The sequence below is a fragment of the Myotis brandtii genome, unplaced genomic scaffold (genome assembly GCF_000412655.1).
Source record: "Myotis brandtii unplaced genomic scaffold, ASM41265v1 scaffold199, whole genome shotgun sequence".
NCBI lineage: Eukaryota > Metazoa > Chordata > Mammalia > Chiroptera > Vespertilionidae > Myotis > Myotis brandtii.
Window position 1 is genome coordinate 3,710,775 of NW_005357414.1, and position 14,707 is coordinate 3,725,481.

General features: G+C 39.4%; 1 protein-coding gene across 4 annotated transcripts in view; it reads right to left on the bottom strand.

Moving 5' to 3' along the window:
- The window catches only part of ATG4A (autophagy related 4A, cysteine peptidase), a 64,006-nt gene that overhangs the window by 35,068 nt on the left and 14,231 nt on the right, over positions 1 to 14,707 (bottom strand). The window contains exons 1-2 of one of the 4 annotated variants that reach the window (XM_014538827.1): positions 2,427 to 2,529; positions 247 to 385 (exon numbers count right to left, since the gene is read on the bottom strand). The exons of 2 other annotated variants lie outside the window; for them this stretch is intronic. In XM_014538827.1, the coding sequence (XP_014394313.1) occupies positions 247 to 277 (31 nt within the window). In that variant the 5' untranslated portion in view covers positions 278 to 385; positions 2,427 to 2,529. Of the gene's footprint in view, positions 1 to 246; positions 386 to 2,426; positions 2,530 to 14,707 lie in introns of those variants that run through there. One more of the 4 variants, XM_005865215.2, reaches the window with a different exon arrangement.

The following is a 14,707-nucleotide window of genomic DNA, read 5'->3' on the forward strand; positions in this document are numbered from 1 at the left end:
GGGGAAAGGAGACATATGTAATACTATATGTAATAATTTAAACAATAAAGAATTTTAAAAGTTCTCTTTAAGTAAATTTTCTGAGGGAAATAATATTGCAGACAGTAAATAGGTTTCCAAGCCAGCCCCCAAAAACCTATTTTAAACTATAACCAGAAAAATCAAATTGATAGTATATTTTATAGTGTATGGTTATTTCTATGAGAACAATACATCAAGTTCAATGCTAAGACACCTAGCACATACCTTCTCCTCTCAATTCTTGGAGTTTCCCCATCCCCTAAGAAAGAGGAGCTCAGAGAAGGTAGGGGTCCTTCTGTGCAGCTACAAGTAGCTGCAGGGTCTCTCCCAAAGCAGTCCCTAAAAGCCTCATGTGAACGGGTTCCTGTAAAAATGGCATTGTCGGATATGTTTAACTCACTTGAAAGAACAAATTGTTTTGTTTTGTTTTGTTTGGCTTTGTTTTCTAAGTCAGGAGCATACTGCTTTCACAGAAATAAATGTTCCCAAAAATAAATGAGTCATATCTGGTCATGAAAACAGGTTCACCTGCTCAAAACACTTAGTTGGATGTTGAAGTTACATTTTGCATAATTTGTACAAGTTGAAGCTATAATCTGAAATTACAACTTTAGAAACACATCTACCCAGGGATACTGCCTTTCTTGAAACATATTACAGAAATCCAATTTTTCAGGGATTTAAGCAGCCTTTCTCCTCAAGATGTTTTCATTATTAAGGGTATAGTCTTGGCAGAATTTCAAACCTGAAGAAGTTAGAAATGAGAAAACCATTTTGTTCACCAGTGTAAACTCATCACTGCTGAATCTGCCAGAGAGCCAGTGCTATCTTAGCCTTTCTGTCACTGGCCTTAGCCCCTGGGCCATGTCCAAGAAATACCAGGCTAAAAATGATCACCCAGGTCAGACCATCCCCAGGAGGTGGGGGACTGAGGTGGCATAAAATCACACTGTGTACCTTCCCACCCTACTCTCTACCCTTCACAGGCAGGAGAAATCAGGTTAAAATGAATGCCCAGTATAGCTTAGAAAGAGAAAGAAAATCAGAAAAGAAGTAGCTTGAGAGGAGTGTGAGAAAGAGGCAGCCTCTCTGGCATTCCCCTGGTTGGGGTGAGGAAGGGTGGCATTGGATGAATGTACAACATTTATGCATATAAGCCTTGGGTCTTTTTTTAGTACTGGCTGAAAAAATAAAAGTATTTCTCTATCACCAACCCTGTCTCAATGAGTCACTACCCAGCCATCTTGTCAAATTAATACTACCCCTTAAAGCCTGTGAGAACTATGCTGCTTCCTTTGAGATGTCTCTGACCAAAATGGTAGTCAAAGAATTTTTCTCTTGATCTTCAGCCCCTCTCACGCCAGCAAGAAAGTCACTATAGTTTGTATTCTTCTTCATTCTTCTCTAATAAACAAATAAGTGTAAGCAGAATGGGGTTAAAAGGGTTGCTCAATTGTGAAACTAACAATCTTTGCTGAGCTGTCTTGCAGGAAAGGGATGTTCCCTGACTGACCACAAAACAATAACACCCTTTTCCTATTAAAACCAGATAAGGATGCCTAAAAGGAATACTGATCCTGCTTAATCATAATACTAAATTCCCCTCCCCAAGCAGAACTTACCTACCATTTTCTATACATGTGATAAAAGATAAAGCATGCTCCCTTACTGCACCTATGTTAGAATGACCTAGCCTCTGCATATAATGACCTGTCTCTTTTTAATGAATATAGCATAACTAGTCCCAATAAAAGAAATTACCCTTGTGTATTTGGAGACACAGCTCTGGGAATCATCCCCAGTGCTCTCCTTACTTGCTGCAAATAAACTTTCCTTACTCATATTCTGTCTTGGTCTTGATTCATTAGGTTATGATCACCAAGAGACAAACCCCATTCGGTAACATAAGTAATATTTTTTAAGTGATATACTAGTAGAAGGCAACAAATGATTCATTCCAACTGGGGATGAATCATTTGTTCTCTAACCTAGAAAAGGTGACATCAGAGCTGAGCCTTAATGAAAATAAGTCAAAGGTGGGAAGGGGGAAGGGAGGAAATTCCTGGTTGAGGAAACACCAAAAAGATTTGGCAAGCAACTGATTGTGGGGTGGGGCCAAGGAGAATGAGAGTCAAAAATGACTTGAAGTTTTCAAGTGTGGGTGATGAGATGGTAGCAGAAAAATATAGTGTGGGGTAGGGAGATAATAAGCTAGGTCTACCCAGAACATGTTGGACTCCTGGACGTGGTCAACAAAGGAAGGAGAGGTTTAAAAAAAAATGTGAAGAAATCAACCAGCACAGGGATTGTGAAGAGGGGCATGGTAGATGGTAGGTTGATTAGCAGAGGCTAAAAAGGCAAGAGGAATCCAGAAGAACAAAGTTCAGCCTAAAATGTGACTTCACCCCCTTACTCCTGGGTCCACTTAGTGTCCTGGTCTTCCCAGCCTCTGCTCGCCTGCGCACAGGCCCTGTCCATCTTCATGTCTCTTCCTACCAGTGCCATGCTTTTCTGAAAACCAAGAACTTAAAAAAGAGAGATGGGACAATAATTCTTAGCTTTCCAAGGAGTATTATCATGTCCAAAACTGCACATTTTCTTGAATGTATTTAGCAAGTCACACTTTAACAAGGCCAAGTTGTCATATAATGCAAAATACATGAATGATTTCTCTGTAGACCAGTATATACTCTGATACCCTAAGAAAACATTATCATTTTCTGACTTACCTGAAAATCTTAACCAAAGGGTTAGCTTTCAACTAGACTTTATGAGATTCTATTTAACTGTCTAGTACTGGTGGTGGTGGAGCACAGGAGGCTGCATGCACCTGAAAAATTGCCGGGCAAGTCAGCAAAGGGATAACCAGTCCTTTTGTCAAGCAACAATTATTAAGTGATAAGGCCCTTTGGTTTTCAACTTGACACCACAAAATACAACATTTCTTAGAGACTTCGGTCAATTCATGCTACTGACCATGGTGGTAAGAATCAAATGTAATACAAAATTGGACTTTTTAAATTTTCCCTTAAAATGATGCTTTTGAAAAGTTTATTGCCTTTTAAAAAATACTTATTGTTGAGAGTATTACAGATGTCTTTTTTCCCCTTTGATCCCCAACACCCGGTTCCCGCTCCACCCCAGGCCTTCACCACCCTATTGTCTGAGTTCATGGGCATTAAATATATGCATATAAGTTCTTTGGTTAATCTCTTCCCACCCCCCTCTCCCCTGCTCTCTGAAATTCATCAGTCTGTTCCATGTTTCTATGCCTCTGGTTCTATTTTATTAATCAGTTTATTATGTTCATTAGATTCCACATATAAATGAGATCATACGACATTTGTCTTTGTATGATTGGCTTATTTCACTTAGCATAATAATCTCCAGGTCCCTCCATGCAGTCTCAAAGTATAATAGATCCTTCCTTTTTACAGCTGCATAGTATTCCATTCTGTAAATGTACCACAGAGTTTTTTAATCCATCCATCTGCTGATGGGCACTTTGGCTGTTTCCAGATCTTAGCGTATATTTTTGTTATTTTCATTTAAGGACAAGTTATTGCCTCCTATCTGCTGACTGAAATGCATTTGGATACATCCATAAGGAAAAGGGATTCCATTCACAAACTGGTCAGGAATGCACCTAACATGAAGACCACTGTATTCTAAATTGTTGCCTCTTTTTCTTTTGATAGGGTAACTGCTCTTTTTGGAGTAATGCATTTTTCAGAAGAATTAAAAGATACTACTTCTGTAAAGGTTCTCTTTGTTGATAAGGCATACAAATAAGGTAGCATATTGAATGGGAGGATGGAGAAAAAATTACTTGCTTGGTTTTACAATTCAAGACTCAAGGCAACTATTGTACAAACTGAGATGAGAATCACCTTGATTCTTAATCAATAGGTTTTGTTGTCCTTAAGGATCAACCTGCTAGTGGAAAGCCTGGTTTTATTCCCCAGGAGGTAGTTTCATATTAGTGTCCCTGTCAAGTCATGTAGTGGGTCCAAAGTAAGCATCCATTATATTGTAACTTTGATTTTGGGCATTTTTCAAACCCAAATGCACCAATACTCAAATACAGAACTCATGATTCATGCAGGAAGCAAGACACCATGTAGTATTTAGTCAAAATAAAGAGTGTGTCAAATGATTTTTGTCCAACATCAAAATAAAATTGGGGGGCATGGCTAACAGAAGGAAGAATCACTCTTCACCCCTCTTAGAAATATCTCTAGCCTATGAACCCTAATTTTTAGTTCCATTCTAAAACTATCTATGTGACCTTGCAGAACCTACTGTACTTCTTGGGGCCTCAGATTCTCCACCTATAAAATGTGCAGTGTGTTTTTCAATGAGAAAACCATAATTCATCAATGGTCTATGAAATCTATAGTGGATTGCAAACAGAATTTTTAAATGAAATTAAATAGAACAGAAAATATAATAGTATATTTAATACATAATAGTATGAGTATTATTTCATGAAATTTGTGTATATATAAACTGGGTTGCAATATAAAATGTATTTCTCATTATATTGTTAGATCAAAAAAGTTGGAAAGCCACTGATCTAGACCCACACTGTCCAATGCAGTAGTCACTAGCCACAGGCAGCTATTTACATTAAAATTAAATAAAAATTCAGTTACTCAGTTGCACTAGCCACATTTCAAGCACTGAATCGCCATATGTGGCTAATGACTACTACTAGTATATTAGATAGCACAGCTATAAAAGAGATCTATAATCACAGAAACTTCTATTGACAGTCCCATCTTAAAGGCCTTCCTATGGTTCTGTAGGAGGTGGAAATTGTTAGGAGGGGTACTCCAAGCACTAGGAAGAGAAGATGGGTTCTCTTGTCTCTCTCTTAAGAGAGTGTGTATATAAATTTCTAAATAAATGAGCCAACTATTATTTCTAAGTTCTACACTTGGTCCTATGAGGAATAGAGGAAACATCCTCAAACATTCACTAAATGTTAAATGAACAAACTAAAGCATCATAAAATCATAACCTGGGTAAAGAAATGAGCCTTGGGTGAATAAAGAGCTCATAATAAAAAGCAACAAATAAGCAAACACTGATAATAACTAAATGCTGTCAAAATTCAGCAAAGGTGGAAACCGATGAGCATTGGAGTCATCAGGGAAGATTTCAAAGAGGATGTAGAATTTGAACTGGCCCTTAAATTATTGTTTAGATTTGGATGAGCAGAGATAAGAGGGAGAATACTACAGATGAGGAGAACACCATAAGTTTGTGTGTGTCTGAGAGGAGGAGTAGATCCTAGAGAATGTTGAGAAATGAGATTAGAGAGGTGGCTTGGGACTAGATAGTACAGGGTATAAAACCAATCTGTAGAGTCCAAGTCTTAGTAAAGCCACTGACAGTTTTCAAGTGCTTTCACATGATCCTCAAGACAGCTCCTTGAGATAGGCAGGGCAAGAATCATTACTTCCATTTTAGAGTTAAGAGAACAGAATATCAGAGAGGTTACATGACTTGCCCAAGGTCATATAGCTAGATTTGAGGCACTGGAGACAGAGAGAATAATGAAAAAGTTGTAAAAATCCAGGCATGAAATGGTGAATGCCTGGCCTAAGGCAGCAAGAAACCAGATGCTCTGGTTATATAACATACTATAAAACAAACTGACAATGCAGTACCCATTGTTTAAAGGGGAGAGTAAGAGTAGACAGTCTGAGGTTAGAACAGTATAGTTATTTTTAACTGGAAGTGATCTAAACTACCCCAAAGGAATAATTGTTAACAATATAATTCATACACTGTGTCCGGATTTTTCCAGACAGCTGAAGGCAACATTTTGGACACGGTTCCTAAGCAAACACTTTATATGTCTATGCATTTTTATGAGCCATTTATGTCTTGCTAGTGTTTCTTTCCTCTGTCAATTTCAATTTTCATTTCTCAGAACTAATGGGTCATATGATTTTTTTTTTACCTCATCTAGATTTCCAGTGAGAAAAGACTAGTGCAAAAAGGTCAAGGAGCCACAGACCTTGGAGTTTTTCCACATTGTTTATAGTAAAAGTAATTATAAGCTTAGCAATTAATTAGTTAATGATTTACTAAGAAAATACTAAAATACACCATTATCAGACTCTTAAAGGATCTCTCCACCCAGGTCAAAAACTTCCATGGGCTTCTGAGATCGCTCCAACTGATAAGAATCAAATACAAACTCATCAGCCTGGCATTTAAGGTCCTCTCCAATATGGCCACTTCCTACATTCCTAGTTGTTCCCCACTGCTCATTATTCCTTCATAAGATTTACTCTTTTCAGACAAAATAAATCACATGATACACTGGAGGCTCTTTGCTCATTCATGTCCTACTTGCACCTATCCTACCTCAAATGCTACTTTCTCTATGAACACTTCTTCCTCAATTTAGTACTTGCTCCTTCTTCTAAGCCACTATAGTCCTTTACTTATATCTCCTTTATGGCATTGGGCACTTTGCACTTCAGATTATTATTATTTGCGGGCATGTAATCTGTCTGCTCTTTCAATAAACTCCCATCTCAGTCCATGTAGTGTTCATCTCTGTATCCTTTACAGCTCTGATCACAGTGCTTAACATTAGTCATCCTTTAATGCCTATCAAATGTTTATGAAATGAATAGGCATAATAACAAAGGTCTAAAAGCTGGTTTATATGTCCATCCAAACATCAATTTAACAATCCTTTACCGAGTGCCTATCCTATGACCGGCACTATGCTAGGCCTGAGGATAGCAACATATCTTAAGCAATTTCAAGTCTAATGGGAAGAGAGGGAGAAAGGAAGTGCTTTTTGATATAGTATAGTCAGTACCTATATGCACAGGGGGATAGGGAGCACAGAAGAGGGTCATTCATCTAAGCCAGTCTGGGGAACAGAGAAGGCTTTGGGAAGAAAGATAATGGCAGGGTTTAGCCTTAAAGGATGAGAGTTAAGTAAATTGGGAAGGGGAAGGACATTCCAGGCAGAGTAGAAGCTTGTAACAAAATACCAAGGGCTGAGAGACTATGGAATAGTGTTCCCGCATGGAGACTGTCAAGGGCTAAGGCTAAAGAGGAAGGAAGAGATAGTAGATGCTGGTCTTGGAAGCCTTGGTAAGGACTCTGGGCTTACCCCAGGCTTCATGTAGTCCCCACAGAGTTTCAAAAGCACCAGGAGGAAGACTAGGTATTCCACTATTTACAGAACAGAAGTGATGCAACAAGTAATTGCCCGTAATGAAAACCCTAGGGTATTTTTTATATTCATTATCAAATTAAATTTTCTTTAAAAAAACAACCTGAAGTAAGCATCTTTATCAAGGAAGGGGTTAAGGTGGGTCTCTGTATTTTGGCACACTCAGTAGTATAGTAGAACGGGAAAAATTCTGAGTCTTTCACGGAAACTTTATTCTTCATTGAAGCACTTTCCCAGTTTTCTCCTCTGTTTACAACCACCTCACCCGCCTCCTAGACCACAGGAATTTTGCCCATACCCTTTCAATATCACACTTCATTAGTAAATGTTGCCAGCAGACATATGATGTTTAAAAATTCTTTACCTTTGATGTAATGTAAATTATACTGCTTGAGTTAAGTTTTGGGATAACATAAAATTACATGTGTGTCTTCACTTTCAAAACAAAAGATCTATTCCAAGTTAATCCTAAGGCAAATTTCTGTAAAGTGAACTTCATTTTCCTATGTTATTTTATGATCCCTTGAGCCAAACTGTCCAAGAAAAGACAAATTGACTCCATCCAAAAAATGATACAGTTTGCAATATAATAGCTCCTCATCCCTGATGAGCACTCAATGTACCAGACACCAGAAATATATATATCTATCTACCCACAAGCATGAAAGACCCAACCCAACAACCATAGCAAAAATGCTCTCTAATATCTGGCAAGCAAAGAATCTTGACCTGCTAAACAAAGCTGAGATTCACATTCATCTCCAAGTATGGCTCTTCATAAAGTGGGTATTCTTATAAGAACCTCGGCCATCAGTTCTTTCATTAATGCTAAGTTAAATTACCCTAAGTTAAAGTAATTCTCAGTTTAAAATGTCTTGCTATTCCACCTACTCTAAAGATTTCACTCCTATGTTTATATCTAATAAAAATGAGTGCTTATGTCCAACAAATGAATGTTTATAGCAGCTTTATTCATAATATCCAAACCTATAAACAACCCAAATGTCTATGAACAGAGGTGCTATGGACTGAATGTTTGTACCGTCCCAAAATTCTTATGTTGAAGTCCTAATCTCCAATGTAATGATATTAGGAGGTGGGGCCTTTGGGAGGTAATTAGGTCATGAGGGTAGAGCCCTCATAAATGGGATTAGTGCCCTAATAAGAGACACAAGATTGATGAACTTTCTCCAACATGTGAGGACACAGTAAGAAGGTGGCTGTCTAAAAATCAGAAAGAGGAACCTCACCAGACATTGAATCTCATAGTACCATGATCTTGAGCCTCCCAGACTACAGAACTGTGAGAAATAAATGTTTGTTGTTTAAGCCATATGGTCTATGAAATTTTGTCACAGCAACTTGAACTAAGACAGGTCAATGGATAAATAAACTGTGGGGAATCATACATGAGATGAAACACAATAACAACAACAAAAACTAATACTATACAAAAAACAGGGATTAATCTCATGGATATGTTAACCAAAAGAAGACAGACAAATTATTACATTAAGATATGATTGTATTTATATAAAGTTTGATATCAGGTAAAACTAATCTATGATGATAGTGGTCAGAATAGCTGTAACCCTTGGGAGGATGTGTCTATTGTGAGGATGCAAGAGGGAACCTTCTGGGCGGCCAGGAATATTTCCATATCTTGATTTGGGTAGAGGTTACATATGTATAAAATTTCATTGATCTGTACACTCAAGGTTTCTATACTTTAATGTCTATAAGGAATACCTCAATTTAAGAAAAAAAGGTAAGTCTCCATATTGGATTTATTTCTGATACAGATTGGCAATACAGGTCAAATTATGCTAACAACAAAAATTCTTTTGTTATCAGGAGTAGAGATATATTTCTGAATTTATTCCACCTCTCTGAATACACACACTTCAAATCCCAGTGCAAATAGTTTGTAGATTCAAATATTACTTGGATTTAATGCCAATTTATTGGATTTTTCAACTTATAGCATTCTAAAATGTTATCTATTTTTATAGGCTCATTTTGATTATAAATTCACAAATTTATTAATTCTTCCTTACTACTATAGCATTAGTTGGTCCTCATCAGAGAAATACATTGAATTTGTGCCCCTAATACAGTGGTCGGCAAACTGCGGCTCACGAGCCACATGTGGCTCGTGAGCCGCAGTTTGCCGACCACTGCGTAATATAATGAAAGAAAGCATACTAGGCTGAAGAGAACACTGGCTTATGAAATGGAAGAGCTGGCTTCTATTTATGTTCTGCCTTTTACTAACCAAGTTGCCTTGGGCCAGTCTTTTACTAAGCTAAGATTCCCTTTCATTATCCACAAAATGGATATATACCTTCTGCACAGGGCTATAGTGAGATCACATGAGAGAATGGATGTGAACGTGCTTTGTAAACTTTAAAGAAGTGTTAATAACCCCAAAGCTAAGTGTTTAATTAGAATTTGTGCTTGGGTGTGGCCAACAGGAAATATACTTAAATTTCAAAGCTTGTACTTTAGTTTTACATCCTATATAATATAAGAGCAACATGCAAATTAACCGTCCCTCCTCTATGCTCAAGCCATGCCCACAAGCCAATCAGGAGGGAGTATGCAAATTAACCCAAATAAGATGGGCAGCAGCCACAGAGCTGGAGCGAGTAGGAGGCTTGGGTTGCCCCCGGTTATGGAGGAAGCCAAGCTTCCCACCTGCCCTGGCCAGCCCTGGGCTACGCTCAAGGCTAGAAAGTTTCAATTATCTACACTAATAAAAGAGAAACATGCAAATGGGTGTCACTCTGCTATGCCCACCAGCCAATCAGATGAGTATACAAATTAACCCAACAAAGATGGCGATTAATTTGCATACATAGCTGCCCAGCGGCCTGGGTCCCAGGAACATCATCAGCACCCATGTCACTCTGAGGTAGGCCCCATGTGGGCCCTGAAAAGCCCAGGAAGGGCCTGAGCCAGGGGGCTCCCGGGCAGGGCCGAGCCTGCAATCAGAGCCGAGGGGGCCCCTGCCCAGGCCTAAAGCCTCGGCCAGAGGCTTTAGGCCTGGTCAAGGGCAGAGCCAGCGATCAGAGGGAGCTGGAGGGCCCCTTCCCAGGCCCCAAGGCTTTAGGCCTGGGCAGGGGCCAATCCTGGGATCGGTTTGAACTACAGAGGAAACACCTTTTCTGACTGCTCATTGGCTAAGCTCCCTGTATGCCACTGGTAATATTCTTAGTAACTTGGGTAATAAGAATCCAACTGCCCAGGACTAAAGCCTGGGCGAGAGGCTTTAGGCCTGGGCAGGGGTGGAGCCAGCGATCAAAGGGAGATGTGGGGCACCTTCACAGGTCCCGAGGCTTTAGGCCTGGTTAGGGGTGGAGTCGGCAATTGGAGGGAGCTGGGGTCCCTTGCCCAGGCCTAAAGCCTGGGCCAGAGGCTTTAGGCCTGGGCAGGGGCGAAGCCAGCGATCGGAGGGAGATGGGGGGGGGGCCTTTCTAGGCCCTGAGGCTTTTGGCCTGGGCAGGAGCGGAGCCGGTGATCCGAGGGAGCTGGGGGTCCCCTGCCCAGGCCTAAAGCCTTGGACAGAGGCTTTAGGCCTGGACAGGGGCCGAGCCAGTGATCGGTGTGAACTACAGAGGAAACACCTTTTCTGACTACTCATTGGCTATGCTCCCTGTATGCCACTGGTAATATTCTTAGTAACTTGGGTAATAAGAATCCAAAAAGGTGATCTAGGGTTTTTCCACCACACTCCTGGAGAAAAAAATGAAGGTCTGTTGCTGGAGTGCTAAGAAATGTCATATCCTGCCCTAGCTTGTTTGGCTCAGTGGATAATGCCTCGGCCTGCCCACCGCAGGGTCTGGGTTCAATTCTGACCAAGGGCATGTACCTAGGTTGCAGGCTCCTCCCTGGCCAGGGCCCAAGTCAGGGCTCATGCAGGAGGCAACCAATCAAAGTGTTCCTCTCACTCTGATGTTTCTCTCTGTCTTTCTCTTTCTCTTCCACATTCTCTAAAAATCAATAGAAACATATCCTCAGGTGAGGAAAGGGAAAGGGAAAGGGAAAGGGAAAGGGAAAGGGAAAGGGAAAGGGAAAAAAAAACAGCTTAGGTCTGCTCCCCGCTGGCAAGTGGACATCCCCCGAGGGCTGCTGGGCTGCCAGAGGGATGTTTGATTGCCATCGTTGGGCCAACCCCCCGGGGAGCGGGCCTAAGCCAGCAGGTGGTCACCCCCCGAGGGGTCCCAGACTGTGAGAGGGCACAGGCCGGGCTGAGGGGCCCCCCCCCCCCAGTGCACTAATTTCATGCACTGGGCCCCTAGTATCTTATATTTCACCAGAGAGTCAGTATCAACAAGTACACTCAAATTCTATCACTTCTGAAAAGTTGAAATAATTCCAATATGATAAATACTCAAAATAGCTATACACAGGGAAATATAATTAATAACTGCCTTCCTTGCTTTTCACAATTATGACATTTAGACATATCTCTAGCTATGTAATTTCCATTATATTCAGTTCACACTTCTAGAACTTTGGACCTCTTCAGTAACAATAGTTTTCCCTCTCCATTATGAATTTCACAGTAACTACCCCTGAAGGCTGCTCCCATTTTTATCCTCTGCCATCTATCATGACAACTATAGCAAAATTTTAAAATGCTCCTGACTCTGAACTCCTTATCAGAGCCCTGAATACTCCATCAGAGAGCCCCAAATGGAGGATGCCTTTTCTTGTGTCAACTTTTGAAGTTCATTTCTCTGATGAGATGAAGTCATACTAGTATACGCCAGAGTTGCCTCAAAATGCTTCCTGTCACCAACTATTCTTTCCAGAAGGCACAGCAGGAAAGCCCTGACTGGAGAGCCATGCAGTGTGAGAAGAGATTAACAGAAGAAAAATTAGAGTAATTTGATTTCAAGAGCCCCAGTGGTTTCTCTTCCTGGATATTTTGTTCTTAGTCCCACAGAGAAACTCTCCAAATTAGAGCAAGCCTGCAGATAAACCAACAAAACAGACTAGAGAAAATAAATCCTTAACCACTCAAGATCCTTGAGAAACATTACATTCAGGCATCAAGTCCCAGTTAAAAAGTATTTGTTGAGCCTACTGAGACAGGGAATGGGGCTTGATTTTACAAAAGTAGATTGACAGCAAAAAGATGGAACAACTGACCAGAAAATCATGAAAACCTAATGTGGGAGATAAGAAAGGAGAGAGAGCAAGAGAGAAGAGAGAAGAGAGAATAAATGGTCTGGAACCATTTAGTGCAGGGACAAATAGTAAATCACATTTCAATAGGCCTTAGACTACCACTGTATTATGCCATAATATAAAAACAGATAGTCATAATCATGATCCTTTTTCTTGTTACTGTTAATCCTCACTCAGGGATATTTTTTCCAATTGACTTTTAGAGAGAGTGGAAGGAAGGGGGAGAGACAGAGAAAGAAACATCAGTGTGAGAGAGACACATCGATTGGTTGCCTCCCATAGTGCCCCGACAGGGACCAGAGATGGAGCCTGCAACTGAGGTATCTGTCCTTGATTGGAACTGAACCCATGACTCTTCAGTCCATGGGCCAATGCTCTAATCACTGAGCCAAACCAGCTAGGGCAATCATGATTCTTAATAAAAAAATTTGTTATGTCCATAAATGCTATATAAGATATCAGAGGAGTAGATTGTTTCTTTGTTTAATTTTTTTTGAAAAATTCTATTCAGGATGGATAAAATACTAAAAGCTTATGGTTCTTAAATAGAGGAAATGGTGAGCCATTTGGAAATCCTCATTATTAAAAATGCATTATTCTAAGAAAGAGTCAGGTAACTGAGGTTTATTCTACTTGGTAAGACAAGTTGAATGTTGAGATGTAACAGTAGACAAAAGTGTTATAGGAATTCTGAAAAAGACGATAGCATGGTCAGAGAAGGCATCATGGAGGAGGCAGAGCTCCAGATTGCTTTCCATGGAAGTGTCTCTCTCCATCCAAAACCTGGTTCTGCCTTTCCTGACTTCTACCCTTAAGCAGTCCTGCCAGGGCCTCAGGTTCAGAATCACTAAAGAGGACTAGTCTTAAGGTAAATTTAATTATAGTGAATAAAGGGAAGGATAGGATGCAGACCCTAGCCCCATAAAGGAGCCATAAAGGAGCTAACTAAAGCTTCAATGCCTGAAAATGCAAAGACTTTCATATGAGCAGCCATTGTCATAAGCAGCAAAAAATTTGTGGGAACAATGAATGGTACCCCATCCATAGCTCTGCACTATTAAATTACTGGAAAAGCAAGGTTTAACAAAGAATTTTTACTTGATTGTCAGTTTTTAATGTAGTATATAGAAGTATACCAATGGGAAACCACAAAACATTATTGAAAGAAATTAGAGGACACAAGTAAATGGGAAGATATCTGTGTTCATGTATTAAAAGACTTAATATTAAAATGTCCACACTATCAAGTGACCTACATATTCAATGCCATACCTCAAAATCCCAATGGCATTTTATTGCAAAAATAGAAAAATCCATTCTAAAATTCATAAGGAATCTCAAGGGACCCCAGATACTCTCCCCACCAAAAAAAAAAAAAAATGAAAGAGAAGAACAAAGTTGAAGGACTCATATTTTTGATTTCAAAATGTATTTCAAAGCTATGGTTATCAAACCATTGTGGTACTGGCATAAAAACAGATAAATAGAACAACTGAACAGAATGAAGAGCTCAGAAATAAACCCTTGTGTATATGGTCAAATGGTCGTTGGCAAGAGTGCCAAGACCACTTAATGGGAAAAGGATAGACTCTTCAACAAATGGTTCTAGAAAACTGGATATCCACATGGAAAAGAATGAAGTTGGAACCTTACCATAGACCATATACAAAAATTAACTCAAAATGGATTAAAGGCCTAAACATAAAGCCTAAAACCATAAAATGCCTAGAAAAAAACAAAGGGAAAAAACTTCATGACATTGGACGTTGCAATGTTTCTTGGATATGATACCAAAAGGGCAAGTAACAACAGGAAAAAAAGGCAAATGGACAGCATCAAACTTGAAAATTTTTCTATATTAAATAACATAATCAACATAGTGAAAAGGCAACCTATGGAATAGGAGAAAATATTTGTAAATAATATATGATAAGGAGTTAATATCTAGAATATATAATGAACTCCTACAACTCAAAAACAAAAAATCAAATAACTTGATTTTTAAAAATCAACAAAGGACTTAAATAGACAGTTCTCCAAAGATGATATACAAATGGCCAGCAAGCATATAATAGGATGCTTGACATCACTAATCATCAGGGAAATGTATATCAGCACTTCAATGAGCTACTACCTCAAATCCATTAGGATGGCTATAGGAAATAACAAGTGTTATTAAGGTTGTGGAGTAACTGCACTGTTGCTAAAATTGTAAAATGGTGTAAATACTATGGAAAGCAGTATGGCAGTGCCTCAAAAAATTAAAAGAATTATCGTATG